General features: G+C 38.3%; 1 protein-coding gene across 4 annotated transcripts in view; it reads left to right on the top strand.

The window, feature by feature from the left end:
- The window catches only part of LOC120525088 (GRB10-interacting GYF protein 1-like), a 116,818-nt gene that overhangs the window by 73,569 nt on the left and 26,474 nt on the right, over nucleotides 1-16,775 (top strand). For 3 of the 4 annotated variants that reach the window (XM_039747076.1, XM_039747078.1, XM_039747074.1), the window contains exons 13-19: nucleotides 544-703; nucleotides 1,737-1,903; nucleotides 3,749-3,849; nucleotides 8,708-8,815; nucleotides 9,677-9,777; nucleotides 12,724-12,809; nucleotides 12,897-13,028. In XM_039747076.1, coding sequence (XP_039603010.1) covers nucleotides 544-703; nucleotides 1,737-1,903; nucleotides 3,749-3,849; nucleotides 8,708-8,815; nucleotides 9,677-9,777; nucleotides 12,724-12,809; nucleotides 12,897-13,028 — 855 coding nt within the window. The remainder of the gene's footprint in view (nucleotides 1-543; nucleotides 704-1,736; nucleotides 1,904-3,748; nucleotides 3,850-8,707; nucleotides 8,816-9,676; nucleotides 9,778-12,723; nucleotides 12,810-12,896; nucleotides 13,029-16,775) is intronic. The other variant, XM_039747077.1, reaches the window with a different exon arrangement.

Raw genomic sequence — 16,775 nt, 5'->3', positions numbered from 1 at the left:
GTGTGTGTGTGTGTGTCTGTCTGTCGCACGCGCGCACGCCTTTGTGTTTGTGTGTGTCTGTCGCACGCGCGCACGCCTTTGTGTTTGTGTGTGTCTGTCTGTTGCGCGCGCACGCCTTTGTTTCTGTCTTTGTGTGTGTCTGTCTCTCTCTCTGCACAAGAAGAGACTGAACATGTGCCGTGTGACCCCGCGCATGCGCACTTCACCAGAAGACGGGCACAGGGGTTTTATTAAAGAGGATATGTACTGATTTTTAATAGGAATACTCAAACCATGAGATTTTTTTTTCTTTAATTTGTCTGTTCTATTAGGCTGAGAAGGTTAGATGTTTATAAGAAGAATTAAATAGTGTTGAATTTGGCATTAACTGATTATTTATTAAACTGCCATGTTGAACCATAGCTCTTAAAATTTAAAGAATGGGCTCTATTGGCACCTGTCAGCATATCCCAGAACAGGTGCTGCTCAGCTCACAGTCATGTAATTAAAGTTAATTACAACTTAATAGTTTTTTGTTTTTTTTTTCCTTCTTTCACCTCATAGGAGGCAGAAAAAATGGTGGCTTCTCTGCAAGATAACTCCCTGGAAGAGGAGCGTTTCACACAGACCATGCAGGAAAGCAGGAACACGGCAGCTGCTTTGCCTCTTTCCCATGAGGCAGCTATGAAGTGGTTCTATAAAGATCCACAGGGAGAGATTCAAGGTAAAATCTGGCAGTAAAAAAAATTTCTGGAAACTGTCTCTGCATTTGTAAAAGTGTTAATGTATAACTGTTTTGATTTGGGAAAATGGTCCAAGGGGTTCTTTAGAATAAGTGGGCAAAAATCAGAGAAAAGAGGTCCGATACTTCAATAAGATTTACTTATTCAATTATAACATTTAAATACATATAATGCAGTATAATGCAGTAGCGATAGATTATAGAAACAAATATATATTCTTACAGTAATATATTTAAAGAAACAAACTTATGCTTACAGTATATCAAAAGACACAAACTTATGCTTACAGTATATCAAAAGAAACAAAGCTATCATCCTAGACCAGTAGACTGAGGGAGCCCGCATGTCAGTCTCGTCAGAGGATCAACTTGTGCCTGGTCCCAAATACCAAACAGGTGTGCACATTCCCCACGATTGAGCTTCCAAAGAAACTGAGGGCGGAACCTTCCCTTATATACTACGGTGTCCTTGCCCAAAAGCGGCCTACGTGAAAGCAGTGCATGCAGAAGTGATCAGTTTCAGCATACCCCCTCCTTCCATGGGACACGGCGCTATTTTTCTTCTACTCTGCCTTGAGACTAGTGCCTGATACCAGAAGACACAGTAATATGCTTACATGTGAAAAAAGCCTCTCGAAGTGAAAAACAACTCCTTACATAGCCTTGGCTGTATCTTTAGAACATTCGCGGCTGTTTTTCCCAAAACATTACTAATGCAGCTGGGTTTGCACTGGAGCGATCAACGCCCATCTGCTCTCCTGATTCCCCCTTCCTCTCTTTATTTCACCTTTGATTTTTACAGAGAAAAATCCTTCCATTACAATAACGCTATTGTTTCTATGAGTTGTTGGATTACCAACATAACTGCAAAGCTTAAAAAGCATAAATAACCAATTACACTATTTTTTTTTTCTTTTAACTGTATTTTACCATTTTATGGTTTGATTTTGTTTTAACTGGTTTAGCTAGATTTCTGTAATATATTCAATGATTAGGAAATATACTTTTTTTCCAGGACCATTCACTACCCAGGAGATGGCAGAGTGGTTCCAGGCTGGATATTTCACAATGACCCTTCTTGTAAAACGAGGTTGTGACGAGGGCTTTCAGCCCCTAGGAGAGGTCATTAAAATGTGGGGACGAGTGCCTTTTTCACCTGGACCATCACCTCCCCCACTGCTGGTGAGTTTTTGACTTTCATGAAACCTTTCTTACTTAACCTGTAACCCCACCTAGAACAAATCAAACACTGATTTGTTGTTAGTGAGAAAAGTAAGATTATAAGGAAAAACGCTCTCACTGCAGTTAAATTTGGTGGATATTCCATAATGTTATAGGGCTGTTTTTTTGTTTTCTTTTGTACTGGTGTAATTGAATATATTAATGGAATTATGTAATCTGACGATTATCAGAATCAAAAAAACTAAATTTGGTTCAAACATCATGGTTCCACCAGCTGGTCAATGACCCAATCCACATATCCAAAAGCAGAGAAGAATGGTTAAAATCAAAAAACGGCTGTGTTAAACTGGTCATCGATGAGTCTTGATCTCATTCTGATTGATAACTTATTGTAAAAAGCTAAAATCTGCTATTGTCAAATTGAAACCTAAAAATATTTTAAGATCTTGCACAAATTGCAATAGAGGCAGGAGAAACTATAACTAGAAAGGGGTGAGAGGTTTATGGGTGACTACAAGAGTTTAGAAAAAAAAATAGGACAGAGTTGGAATATGCCCTAGGGCCATTTCTCCATGCATAGGGCACTATCATGACAGAAGATTGGTTTCAAGATTTATCAGATGGTATAGTACATACAATGAAGTAAGGTAGAGTCTGTGAAGAAATTTAAATTGGTTTGTTTATGATTAAGATTTCAAGAAAGAGGTTGACACCATGGAATATGGTGTCCTAGACAGGAAGAGGTTCCATAGCTTCAGCATTTTGGTATGGATGTGTGCATAACCATGGTTTTCTGAAAACTATTCTCTGATTGCACTCTGATTAGTTTGTGCTTATTTTGTGGCCATTCACTGAATGGACACTGCTTGTTACAGTGGCTTACCTCCTGACTGGTCAACCTTTATGAAAGAAAAACATTTTTCTGACTTAGTGGGCATGAAAGAGTTACTTTACTTGGTGCTTGTTGTGCTGCTTACTTGCATGCCTTTTCTTTGTGGGTTACATTTGAATGCTGCATACATGCATAAAAGAAATCAAATTGCCCACTAGTCATTACAGTCATGATCCCATGGCTGGTGTTACCATTGTGAAAATTTAAGAGCCCTGTGAAAATGAGGTTGTAAATAACTCAGTTGATAGTCTTATATGAATGTTTATTACCTAAACTCTTAATATGTTATGCAAGAAGCAGTGTATTCCACAGCAACATTAATAACGAGGTGCTTAATGAAGTGAATGGGTGTAGAATGTAGAACTAGGTATGCTCTGCTTAATGTGGACTTCTAACAATCAGTCAACTCATAAGTAAAAATAGAGCTCAATTTTTTATTTATTTTTTTGTTGTGTTTTTGTGTGTCACTTCTGCTTTGGTTTTTTTAATGACAGGACCATCTCTAGTTCTGAAGATTGACTTTGAACTGTAGTCAACGCATTAATGTAACCTTGGGTCAATTCACTGTGGCTCTTTAATTTTTTTTTTCTTTTTAAACATGTTAGAGTCCCAAGTACACTTTACAGTTATTGATTTTTTAATACTCGGTCTCTTCAAGGAGTTTGCTGCTGATATGTTCAGACCCAATGTAGGTGAAGGTCTATGTCATATGTTTCACGATGCAAAAGCTTCAATGTGGGCAATGATCGTTTTTGTTTAAAAAAAACAAACAAAAAAAAAAAAAAACCCTTATTTTTTAAATGAACACATGAGAGTGAAGCGTAGCCTAAGTGCTTTATTTGCCTAGGTTAAATTCAAGTGGGCTGAAGCCGAGCTATGATAAGACATCCACTTTTGGTTTCATTAAGATATGATAAAGTGAACTGAGTTTATTTACATTGGTGTTTTTGCAGGGTAACATGGACCAGGAGAGGCTGAAGAAACAGCAGGAGCTTGCCGCTGCTGCCCTCTACCAGCAGCTCCAACAGCAGCAGCTGTTCCAGCTCATTAACAGGTAGAGGTTGTTTAAATCACACTGTGTCTCAGTTTGTGTAAGTCCAAGTTACTAGCCGCATTTCAAAATTTTTGTCTCGCTAGTATTGTGCAGTGATTTGTGTGTTCCTCTTCTCACCCCCAAACCCCCCACCTCCAATTTTATTTTAAAAATAACAGTAACCAAAGTTTTCCTTTCCAGTTTACACTTAGTCTAAAGTTAGTGTCACATTATGTATCTTCTAGTCATTGGGTGCATCATACTTTCCAACTCTTGTTGCTGATCTCATTGCCACACCATGTCAGTTAGCACAACTTTGGGTATAGAGCATGATCATCATAGGGGGTGTGGTGGGGTTGTGGGAGCACAATAGCCAAAGTGCTGTAGGGGAATGAGCAATATTGTCAGAGTGGTGACCCAGTACCATTGTAAGCAACAGCCACTTGAGACCCAGTGGTTGAGAAATACTGGCTTAGACCAAGTCACAGTTCTCCCACTTAACCCTTAAATTGCCACATACTTGGGGGTTAATGCACCCCTGGACGCCAAATACTTTTCTGCTGCACTTTTTAAGGAAACATCCCAATTCACCAAGAAAAAGTGAAATTTTAACGGAACACATTTTTTTTCATGCAAAGGGCATCACAATTACTTCAACACTGATCACTTTGCACACTGCCAATGAACTGTAAAAACTATTTTTAAAAAAAAAAACTACTGCAAGAATCTGTTGTTATATGTACAAGGCGGAACTGACACCATTGATGAAATTTGGTAAATCACTGAGCCGACTGTTTGAACTGACTGAACGCAAGCACACAGAGGCCAGCATTGATGCTTGCAGGCTAGTCTAGTGCAGATGCTGAGTCCCAGGAACAGTGATGCTGATTCGCTAGGGGGCAGCAGTGGTCATAAGCTGGCTGCTCAACGAATATACGTTACAGACTGATCATCTTTGTCATGCTGGAAAATTGCACTGGGAATCGAATATAGCCGGTTGCGGCATTCAGTGATTGTTTGTCGCTGAATATACTCTGCTCCAGCGTGCTGGCAAATTGCCCTAAGAAACCAACTATAGTAAGTTGTGGCGTTCAACGAATTAACGTTGCCGAATATACTTGGCTCTGGTGTGCTGGAAAATTGCATTGGGAACTGAGAATAGCAGTTTAAGGGTTAAAGAAACAAAAACCATAAAAAAACTAAGTATAAATAGAAAATGAGAATAGATCTCAAATCTTTTAAGTTTAAGTTAGACAACACACAGCTAATGAATAACTGGTCACACCAGATTAGGAAAAGTCCTTGATATCATTTTATGAAGTTTTCATTTGCTTTGGAGCCTATTTCTGCAGTGTCTGAGATCTCGAAGGCAGGGTACACTTTATATCAGAAGTCATCAATTAGATTTGAACTGGTGTCAAATTCTTGCAGAGGAAGTGATCTCTGTGCTTTGCTGGTCCAACCATGCTTCCCAATTCAATTTTAAAAGTAGTGGATGAATTTTATTGGCTTGTGGAGATTTCAGTTTAGTGTTTATAAAGAATAGGATTGATTACCTTATTAATCTTATCATATGCATATTGTAATTTTATTCACAGGCATTTTCTGCTCAGTAACCAAAAATAAATACTTTTTAAATTTAACTATAAAATGAAATTTAAAACATTATAAACTTAGTAACACATAAATTGGCCAAGATTTTTCAGGATCTATTTTTTTTTTTTTCATTTATGCCAAATCTTTAAAGCTTTTTTTGTAGGAACGCATCTGTCAAATCAGGTTTATCTGATATTTACTTTGCCTGATTTGTCATTTCTGCTTTAACTTCCTTAGTGTTAGACCAGAGCATTACTCAAGCAATTGTACAGCTGCGTCTTGCATAAGCTTGGAACCGAGAAGCATTCGGGCTGTAAAAGTGCTGTCCGTGCTGCCATTCTTTGGAGAAATTATGTCTCAGTGCAGGTTTTCACTAATTATGAAATATCTGCACTTTACCATCAATGAAGACTTTGATGAGAATACAAAAAGCTGTTGAAACTGAATCTCATGGAAAATTTACATGCCAGACCAGGCCAAGGGGACACCCACGTAACACCTGGCTGCGGCAGATAGAGGGTCATTTCCGGGATGTGGGACTAGACCGCATGTCTGCCCAGGGGGTTACCAACCAGGATCCCAAGCTGTTTCGTCGTGTGGTGGGTGGTGGCAACGCGCTGTACCAGTGCATGCTCCCTAGCCTGATTTCTGATACGCCTTGCTATATCCATGTTTGCCAATAGGTACCATTTCTGTTTTCTTATTTAGTTTGAGAAAGTTACTACTCATTCATTCAGAAATACAAGTAAGACTGGATCAGAGGGCCAAGAATGCCAGGGTCATCAGGTGCTATCAATAAATGCAGCTGTGTGTATTAGGCTTATACATTAGACTATACATGTTTACCCATTTAATAATTTAAGATCAGATTATAAAATATACTAATGAAGAAGAGTGCTAAACAGTGAGACAGTTGAAATACTCTTACAGTTACTAAGAACAAAACCAACCACCCAATCATGTTTAATTAATATTTTAAAAAAGAAAACTGTTTAGTTTGCTTGAAAAGCTTTCTAAGTAGCATTGTTAATTTTTCATAAATAACATGCTTGTATTAGTGACCTTTCTGATGTTGACTGGGGAAGGTCAAATATAATCAAGGGAGAGGTCAGTGACAACAAAGTAAAGTTATAATTGCAGATTGAAGTCTTAGAGATGAACCCAAAAATATGACTTAATTCAGCACAATTCAGAGAAAGTATGATAATTCATAAAAAGTCACATGTGGCAGTATTAGCATAAACCAGGAATGGTATTAAGTTTCATAAAATTGAGTTGAATGCATTTGCATGCGTTTTCACAATGCATAATTCAATGAAAAAGTGTTTTTTTAAGACTCTGTGGTAGTAAAAAGGAATATTTTCTGTGTAAATCTTTGTTTATTCTTCAATTTATTTTGTACAGCTATGTAATGTCAGTAATCCATAACACACCAATAAAGTCACATTTGTCTTATGATTCTTGTTTACATCTCTACATGTGACTTGTTGCAAAAAATGCACAGTGGGACACAGCTGTTTTCATCTCAAGAGAATTTGAAACAGTCAGTCTTTAGCTATGAACCACCTTGCCTATTTCTTGAAATGTGCAGATCCTCATATGAAAATAGTGCTGTGGAAGAATTCAGCAAATTTAGATTCTGCTAGATGTGCAATTATTATGACTGATCTCTTAATTCACAAACCAGGTCTTGTACTACCAGAGCAACCTTAACACACTGCTTATTGTTCCAAAAAAATGTCTAACATGTAACAAGAAATACTGGTGATTGGTGGTGAAATTGGTGATTCTCAACCAAAGAGAAATTGATTTTAATACTAAATGACTTGTGCAAAGTTAGCTCAGGGAATTGCTTTCAGGTAGGAACTAAACACTTTTCTTCTAGTGTCAATGGTAAAGAGTATTGTTGCAAACTCAATTTTTCAAAAATTTTGTTCATCAATAAGTGTAAGAAAACTGAATTGCCATCTTTATACTGCTTATATTTATTTTGTGTGCAGCTTCGTCCTTTAATTCTTTGGTTTTCGGACTTAGTAAAGGCAACCAAGAGGTAGTGTGTTCTTTCTCTTTAATGAGTGCCCCTCCTCCAAATTGCCTACCATATTAATTTCCTAGTCATGGTATGTAAGGTAAGAATCCACAATTTGATGCACTCATGAGGCATCGGAACATTTTCTAATAAATGGACTCAAAAAATGAGAGAATTACAAGCCTTTATAAATTATGTGAAGATTAACATATGCTATATATACCGTATATGCTCCAATAAATGCCAAGTCTCTTATTGTTGCCAGTTTCTAATAAGCGCCGGGCTTCAGAGGGGACACGGCCAAATAGTAGCCGGGTCTTTGATATTTGCCTACTAGCGTACCTTGTAAGCGTCTATCTTTATAGATGTGTGTAATACATGTGCATGTTGCATAAGAAGAAATATGGATATACCGGTTTCTAAAACTGCTTCATTTTCGTGCCGAGTTGACCAAAATACGGTCTTTATACTGTTATACCGTACGGTAGTGATAAACAGAGAGTGGTACAAATGTGTTTTGCTATGAAGAGTCTCCGCGAAGATTCATCGCTTTTAACCAGCTGCACATTCCTTATCATTCTCGCTGTCAACAAGATTAGCCTAGGTCGTTGGACCCGGGACGCATTTACTTATTTTTGACCTGCGAGGCCCTGCATTACGAAATCAAGAGGTGAGTAACAAAGAAAGACCTGCCGTCTTCGTATCTGCTAAAATGGCATTTTCTTGTCATTACGGATTCGGATGACGAATAGCAGCGAAAGGTACAGAAAGACATTGCCATTTGTTTGTAATATTAGCCGATATTTTTGTGTACCTACCTGTACCGACGCGCGCAAAAAAAATATTGCGTTCTGAAGGTTTTTTTTAATGGCCGGTCTCAAATAGCAGCCGGTCTCGTAAGTGCTGGGAGCCGAGGCTAGTTTTGCAAATAAATGCCGGGGGCCTCTATTGGAGCATATACGGTAAATGTGCAGAAGAATTACCAGTGGAGATGATTTATAATTGCATTTCAGTAACATTGTCCAGGCTGTAGCTTGAGAACTTCCATTTCAGTGCGAAATGGTAGTGGTGTTGAGAAATAAAATCTAACTGATATAATCTAGTTTTAGTGTTGGACCTGTATTGGGTCAAGGCTGTAAAAAGGCCCATGTCGAAAACATTTAAAGCAGCTTTCTGTTGGAAGTTTTCTTAATGCCAAAAAAAGTCATCCTTTTGCTTAGTATTTGTGTTTTATTTATTTATTTTTTTTAATAGCAGACAGCAGTACACACAATGTGCACTACAGCAGAAGGCAGCTACAGGGGACCTGACACCACAGCAGCAGCAGCAGCTTACTTTATTCCTGCAGGCCCTCAAATCAAGGTAAAGAACAGCAAATTTAAAGAGGGAGTGGGAAAACTAAACTAGTGGTCTCAAGTTGGAATAAAGTTTGTAATCAAGCTACTTGCAAAAGTGGATATTAGAAAGCAATGACGTTTATAGTAAGAGAATACATTTAACAAACAGCAAACATATGTACTTGCAATGGACTTAAGTTGTCTTAATATCTCACCCAAGTAGTTTTTAAATGTTGTCAACATTTCTGGTACTTGGTTTAATTTGTAATTGGTTTTGGTTTTCAGGGTCATGAGCCCTGTTACAGGTGTTAAATACTGTAACTGTGCAAGGTTGTATTTGAAAGGTGTTTTTTGCTTTGGAGAAGTAGTGGTTGGTTGGTATTTAACACCGCTCTTTTTAAGGTTCTCTGTACATTTAATTCACTTAGTAACTTGAACGTTACAAGAGATGGTAAATGAATTTGAATTAAACAAATGAGCTAAGCCACTCCTTCCTGTAATCTTCTTCACATACATTTCTTTGTATCCTCGCTTTTCTACTGTTTACAGTTTATAATTAGAGGCATAGCTTTTTTTTTTTTCATTTGTTTTTGCGCTATCATGATTGAACACTTTATACCCAACAAATTGTAATGTAATGTTTCGCAGTGTAAGTTGAAGTACTTATTTACATTTTCATAATAGAAGAACAGTTATATTTACAAAGAAAGAGAAAAGGGGAAATAAGTAACTGTCACTGATTCTATTAAAAAATATTTTCAGAAAAATATTCATGTTTTAGCTGGATGGACTTCTGGTGACCAGTAATATGATTGTGCAAATCAGTAAACCTCTCCATCCTTTTAGGTTAAAATTAATTTTTTCCTTTTCACTCTTTGATTTTTAGGTGTGGGGAGCAGGGTATGATTCCTTCGATAAACAGATCAATGTCAGTGCCAGACACAGGCTCCCTATGGGACATGCATACCTCAGCTTCACAGCAGCCTGGTAGTATTTAATGTCTCCTATTTAAACCTACCCAAAAAGCAACCAGTTTTGGAGTTTAATGCTTCTGCGAGTTAACAGTAATTGTAAAAGGCTCAGTAACAACTTTACTTAAGGACATATTAGAATGTTTGAAAAATAATTGGAAAAAATACATTTCATGGATTGTTTCTAATTTAGTATAGTTTTACTTTTGATGAAATTTGTTAAATGGTAATTTTTATAAAGCAACACAATTTTACAGTTTTATTTTTGCTTTTTTTTTTTACTTTCTACAGAATCCTTTACAGCAGGGGTTCTTGAGTTCAGTCTGGATGGGCCAAAGATTCTGAGCCCTTAAGTCTTGTTTTCTTAACCAGTGGTTCCTTAGCATTAGTCACGTTTACATGTGCATCAATAACCCAGTTATTCACAGAAATGTGGTTACTAAAATGTCATGTAAACACTTACTCTGGTTAGAGAGAGCCAGATTATTGACCTCTATGAAAACTAGTTAACAGAAATAGATTTCTTCACAAATTAACAGATTATGTGGCCATGTAAACCTTTAACCAGCTTACTGTTAAGGATTTTGTAGTCAACATGTCCATTGCACTCTGTTAGCCTGCAAATGTATTTGCTTTGCACATGTTTTCAGCAGCGACAGCTAGTCCACAAAGCAAATTTTCAGAGGCAAATTTTTGGGTGATTGTTTAATTTCTCCTCCTGGCTGAAATAAACTCTCTGAATATTTCAGAAATTGCTAAATTTGTTGATGAGCTAAATGTACAATGCTAAATTCTGTAACACAATCAGGAGAGCACTAGGATAACGTTAAAAGTAATGTGCGTTATGTTGTCTGATTACTTTTGTAAAGTAAAGAGTAACTCAATGTAATACTTACTGAATGAAAAAATACCTGTGGTGGTGTTCCAGCAGCACTGGGTAAAAGAGGAAGCATACACATTGGGTCATTTGCAGGGCTCAATCACATAGCCAAGCAGAAAAGTGTGTGTTGCATGTAATCTGGTAACAGAAACCTAGAAATTAGCTGTCAGTTTGTCTAAACATTTATAAAACCAAAGAAAAATATAATTGGTTTCATGCTTACTTTGGATTCACGGTGACAGATAATGCCATTTAACTCTTTAACGTTGTAATGTTTTGACAAAGGAGAACTCTGTAAGAGCACTTGTACGTGTAAACAGAGATTTTTAATGAAACCCAGGTTTCTGCATTATCTTAGTTTTCACATTAAACTGGTTATGTATGCATGTAAGTTGACTCTTTGAGAAGCAAATGACAACAGAACCAGTAGCAAACTTGACCACATTTACTCTTTTGTTTTTGTTCTGAAGTATGTGTTTTAATAAAATATTTGAACAATAAGAAATACTGATCAAAGTCCATAAGCCAAATGGCAAGTGAAAGCCAATGAATGAAATAATAGGTACTGTTCTCAATAAGGATTGGCTTCTAATTAAGAATTTGTTTGTTAACAAAAGCCTGTAACCACTGTGTCCCTACAGGATCAAATTTAAGAATCATTTCTTTAGAATGAAGGACATCTACAACCACATGATTTACCAAATATGCTTTATTCCAGTGGGATTGAGAATTGCTGTTTATTTGGCTATTTGATAAATATCAAATTTGGAATATAAAATTTTTCTAATAATGAATTTTAAAAAAATATTTTAACTTGTATTGTGAAGTAGAAAGCCTTAGAGAGAAGTCCCATTTAATGTGCAGTTTTTCACATTATTTAACTCCCACTGAAGTGCTGAGCATTGTTAGTTTCCGAATACGCAATGTGTGTTACCCATCTAATAGAATAAATTATTTTAATTAATATATGTCTTCACTTTCCACAGCCTTCAAACTTGCTAAACCCCCAATCATCACTTTCACTCACAGAGACTTATCTCAAATTAGGCACCACTGTGGTGAAGTAGGGGAGTTAGATAAATGTGCATTTGACCATTCCTGTAAAGTTATTATAAATGTGTTTAACATTAAGAGCAAAGTTGATGTTTTTGCTCAGAAGGGTAACTTCAAAGAGCTCAGTGGAGCTACTCTAATTTGGTTAGAGGGTTGTTTATACATTAAAAAGCAAAGCTTTTAAGCAGTTCTTTAATGACACAATAGCATGTGAACTGCTGGTTGACATCTACCTTTTTGTGTAGATTTGACTGAGTACAGTGTATTATGTCTGTGTGAAAGAGTCTATTGTTAAAGACCTTGTTTTGGACACCACAGAGGTACATTACAGTTCTTTTTACAGATTTGTTTCCCCTTTAGATAGTTTAGATTTTTTTTCCTAATGCACAGGATATAATACTGCAAAGTAAGTTTGATGTGGTGAAGGTGAAGTAAAACACACAGACAGTGGAATAGCAAATCCCTGTTTCTAATACCTTTGGTATATACAAGGTGGTCTAGATCTAATTATGCAGATCCAGATCGTCTGGATGACTTTTGATTTATGCGGGGCCGATTCTAGTTTGGCGCCAAGACGATTCTTCATGTTGTCAGTTCACACACTTCTGGTGGTCCTGGATTTTTCTGGGTGATTTTCTATGTAATAAACTTATAAAGTTATAGTGTAATGAAAATTGTATAATTAGATCTGGACCACCCTATATTAGAGCTGATGTGGATTAGCATTACTGTGTTGCACTTATGACACCATACTGAATGAATGCCTAGGCAAAATCGGATGATAATCAGGATAAATGTGCTGTTAGGTACATTATATCTTATAAAGTGTCTATTCAAGATAAAATAGTAACGTTTTCATTTGATGTGGAGAATTGTGATGCTTACCTTGTAAAAATATGATGTGCATGGTTAGTACATGGAAGTGTAATCTGCTCTTAAACTATTCTTTAATAAATCTCATGGTTGAATAAAATACTGTACAATACAAAAAAATTTAAGGCCTGTTTTTTCTCCTTTTTCACTTCTTAGGCAGTGAAGCCATTTTGTGGGATTTAACAATTAATTCTTCTACTCAGGGTCCAATTCTAGAACAGCTTCAACTAGAGAGACAAAAAGTATGTTTGTTAAAGTGAGTATATTGAAATTAATGCAATTTTCTCCTGTAGTCTGCTTCTCAAATCTGCATTCTTTTGTGCTGGCAGCTTCAGCAAGAGCGACGAGATGCAGAACTCAGGGCTAAACGAGAGGAAGAAGAGAGAAAAAGAAGAGAGGAGAAACGCAGGCAAGAAGAGCAAAAGCGAAGGGAGGAAGAAGAGCTGTTTAGAAGAAAACAAGTCAGTAAATGATTAGGATGTACATATTTATTTCCTATATTCCTCATACTCGGACTATACTACTGGCACTTTGTTTTTCACTTGTTATTTTCAAATTATGGCTGCAAAAATACTTTTAGGCATAAGTTCCTGAAAGTATTTAGGTCAGAATAAATCATGCACACTTACGTATTAGCCCTGGGAAAGTTAACACGTTAATTTTTGTGATTAATGTGGCCTGTTTAACGCATTTAAAAATATATTGTCGCATCCATAGCCGGCAATGAGACAAACACCCCAGGCAGTGCTTTAGTAGTGGTGGCACTTTCATGTTGTTGATTTTTTCTTTTGTTTTTAACATTACCAAACAATAATACCGTAATGATCAGGCTGAACAGCTATTGAGCACTCTACTTTTGGAAGTTGCAGTGCATTATGCAACAGAAACATCTGAGTAAGATGGAGTCTTGGGAAGAAGGGTGGAAGAAGAGTGAGAGATAGTGTGATTAAAGTTAAGGTGTCTCCCATGGCTAGAACAGTAAGTTCTAAGGCAATTAATAAAGGCTCAACAACAATTCAAACTCCTGAAACCTACAGTCAAAGTAAAAAGATAGATACTTTATTAATCCCATGGGGAAATTCACATACTCCAGCAGCAGCATACTGATAAAGAACAAAATTAAATTCAAGAGTGATAACAATGAAAGTATAACCGACAGACAGTAATTTTGTATAATATTAACGTTTACAAACACCCCAGCCCCAACACCCCCACACCCCCCGGGTAGAATTGATGAGTTGCATAGTGTGGGAGAGGAACAATCTCCTCAGTCTGTCAGTGGAGCCGGACTTTCGCTGAAGCTGCTCCTCTGTCTGGAGATGATCCTGTTTCAGTGGATGCAGTGGATTTTCCAATATTGACAGGAGCCTGCTCAGTACTCGTCGTGCTCTGCCACAGATGTCAAACTGTCCAGCTCCATGTCTACAGTAGAGCCTGCCTTCCTCACCAGTTTGTAAAGGCGTGAGGCATTCCTCTTCTTTATGCTGCCTCCTTAGCACACCACTGCGTAGAAGAGGGCGCTCTCAACAACTGTCTGATAGAACATCTGCAGCATCTTATTGCAGATGTTGAAGGACGCCAGCCTTCTAAGGAAGTATAGTCGGTTTTGTCCTTTCTTACACAGAGCATCAGTATTGCCGGTCCAATTTATCATCCAGCTGTACTCCCAGGTATTTATAGGTTTGCACCCTCTGCACACAGTCATCTCTGATGATCACAGGGTCCATGAGGGGCCTGGGCCTCCTAAAATCCACCACCAGCTCCTTGGTTTTGCTGGTGTTCAGTTGTAGGTGGTTTGAGTCGCACCATTTAACAAAGTCCTTGGTTAGTTTCCTATACTTCTCCTTCTGCCCACTCCTGATGCAGCCCATGATAGCAGTGTCGCCTGCAAACTTTTGCACGTGGCAGGACTCTTGAGTTGTATTGGAAGTCCGATGTATATAGGCTGAACAGGACTGGATAAAGTACAGTCCCCTGCGGCGCTCATGTGTTGCTGACCACAGTGTCAGACCTGCAGTTGCCGAGATGCACATACTGAGGTCTGTCTTTAAGATAGTCCACGATCCGTTCTCCCAGGTATGAATCTACTCCCATCTCTTGTCAGCTTGTCCCCTAAGGAGCAGAGGTTGGATGGTGTTGAAGGCGCTAGAGAAGTCCAGAAACATAATTCTTACAGCACCTCTGCCTCTGTCCAAGTGGGAGAGGGATCAGTGTAGCATATACAAGTGCTGATCATAAAATTAGAATATCATGACAAAGTTGATTTATTTCAGTAATTCCATTCAAAAAGTGAAACTTGTATATTAGATTCATTCATTACACACAAACTGTTGTATTTCAAATGTTTATTTCTTTTAATTTTGATGATTATATCTGACAACTAATGAAAGACCCAAATTCAGTATCTCGGAAAATTAGAATATTGAGCAAAGGTTCAATATTGAAGACACCTGGTTCCACACTCTAATCAGCTAATTAACTCAAAACACCTGCAAAAGCCTTTAAATGGTCTCTCAGTCTAGTTCTGTAAGCTACACAATCATAGGGAAGACTGCTGTCCTGACAGTTGTCCAAAAGGCGACCATTGACACCTTGCACAAGGAGGGCAAGACACAAACGGTCATTGCTAAACAGGCTGGCTGTTCACAGAGCTCTGTGTTCAAGCACATAAATCGAGAGGCGAAGGGAAGGACAAGATGTGGTAGAAAAAGTGTACAAGCAATAGGGATAACCGCACCCTGGAGAGGATTGTGAAACAAAACCCATTCAAAACTGTGGGGGAGATTCACAAAGAGTGGACTGCAGCTGGAGTCAGTGCTTCAAGAACCACCACGCACAGACGTATGCAAGACATGGGTTTCAGCTGTCGCATTCTTTATGTCAAGCCACTCTTGAACAAGAGACAGCGTCAGAAGCGTCTCGCCTGGACTAAAGACAAAAAGGACTGGACTGCTGCGGAGTGGTCCAAAGTTATGTTCTCTGATGAAAGTAAATTTTGCATTTCCTTTGGAAATCAAGGTCCCAGAGTCTGGAGGAAGAGAGGAGAGGCACAGAATCCACGCTGCTTGAGGTCCAGTGTAAAGTTTCCACAGTCAGTGATGGTTTGGGGTGCCATGTCATCTGCTGGTGTTGGTCCATTGTGTTTTCTGAGGTCCAAGGTCAACGCAGCCGTCTACCAGAAAGTTTTAGAGCACTTCATGCTTCCTTTTGCTGATGAACTTTATCAAGATGCAGATTTCACTTTCCAACAGGACCTGGCTCCTGCACACAGTGCCAAAGCTACCAGTACCTGGTTTAAGCACCATGATATCCCTGTTCTTGATTGGCCAGCAAATTCGCCTGACCTTAACCCCATAGAAAATCTATGGGGTATTGTGAAGAGGAAGATGCAATACACCAGACCCAACAATTCAGAAGAGCTGAAGGCCACTATCAGAGCAACATGGGCTCTCATAACACCTGAGCAGTGCCACAGACTGATCGACTCCATGCCACGCCACATTGCTGCAGTAATCCAGGCCAAAGGAGCCCCAACTAAATATTGAGTGCTGTAAATGCTCATACTTTTCATGTTCATACCTTTCAGTTTGGCTAACATTTCTAAAAATCCTTTTTTTTGCATTGTTCTTAATTGATATTCTAATTTTCCGTGATACTGAATTTGGGTCCTTCATTAGTTGTCAGTTATAATCATCAAAATTAAAAGAAATAAACATTTGAAATACATCAGTCTGTGTGTAATGATTTAATCTAATATACAAGTTCCATTTTTTGAACGGAATTACTGAAATAAATCAACTTTGTCATGATATTCTAATTTTATGACCAGCACCTGTAGATGATGGCATCCTCCGCTCCCACCTTCTCCTGGTATGCGAACTGTAGAGGATTGACGGCTTGGCGGACCTGTGACCTTGGGTCGTCGGCAGCTGCTCCATGGTCTTCATCACATGTGACGTCAGAGCGACAGGCCGGATGTCGTTTAACTCACTAGGACGTTATACCTTTGGGACTGGGGTGATGCAAGATGTTTTTCAAAGCCCCGGGACTCTCCCCTGTTCCAGCCTCAGGTTGAAGATGCGCTGTAGAGGACTCCCCAGCTCCAACACACAGGCCTTAAGCATTCGTGGCGATGCTCAATCTGGACCCACTGCTTTGCTGGCACAAAGTCTCCTCAGCTCTCTGCTTACCTGGGCTGCTGTAATTGT

Source organism: Polypterus senegalus, chromosome 3 (assembly GCF_016835505.1).
Source record: "Polypterus senegalus isolate Bchr_013 chromosome 3, ASM1683550v1, whole genome shotgun sequence".
Classification (NCBI taxonomy): Eukaryota; Metazoa; Chordata; class Cladistia; order Polypteriformes; family Polypteridae; genus Polypterus; species Polypterus senegalus.
This window is presented reverse-complemented; position numbering and strand designations above follow the sequence as displayed.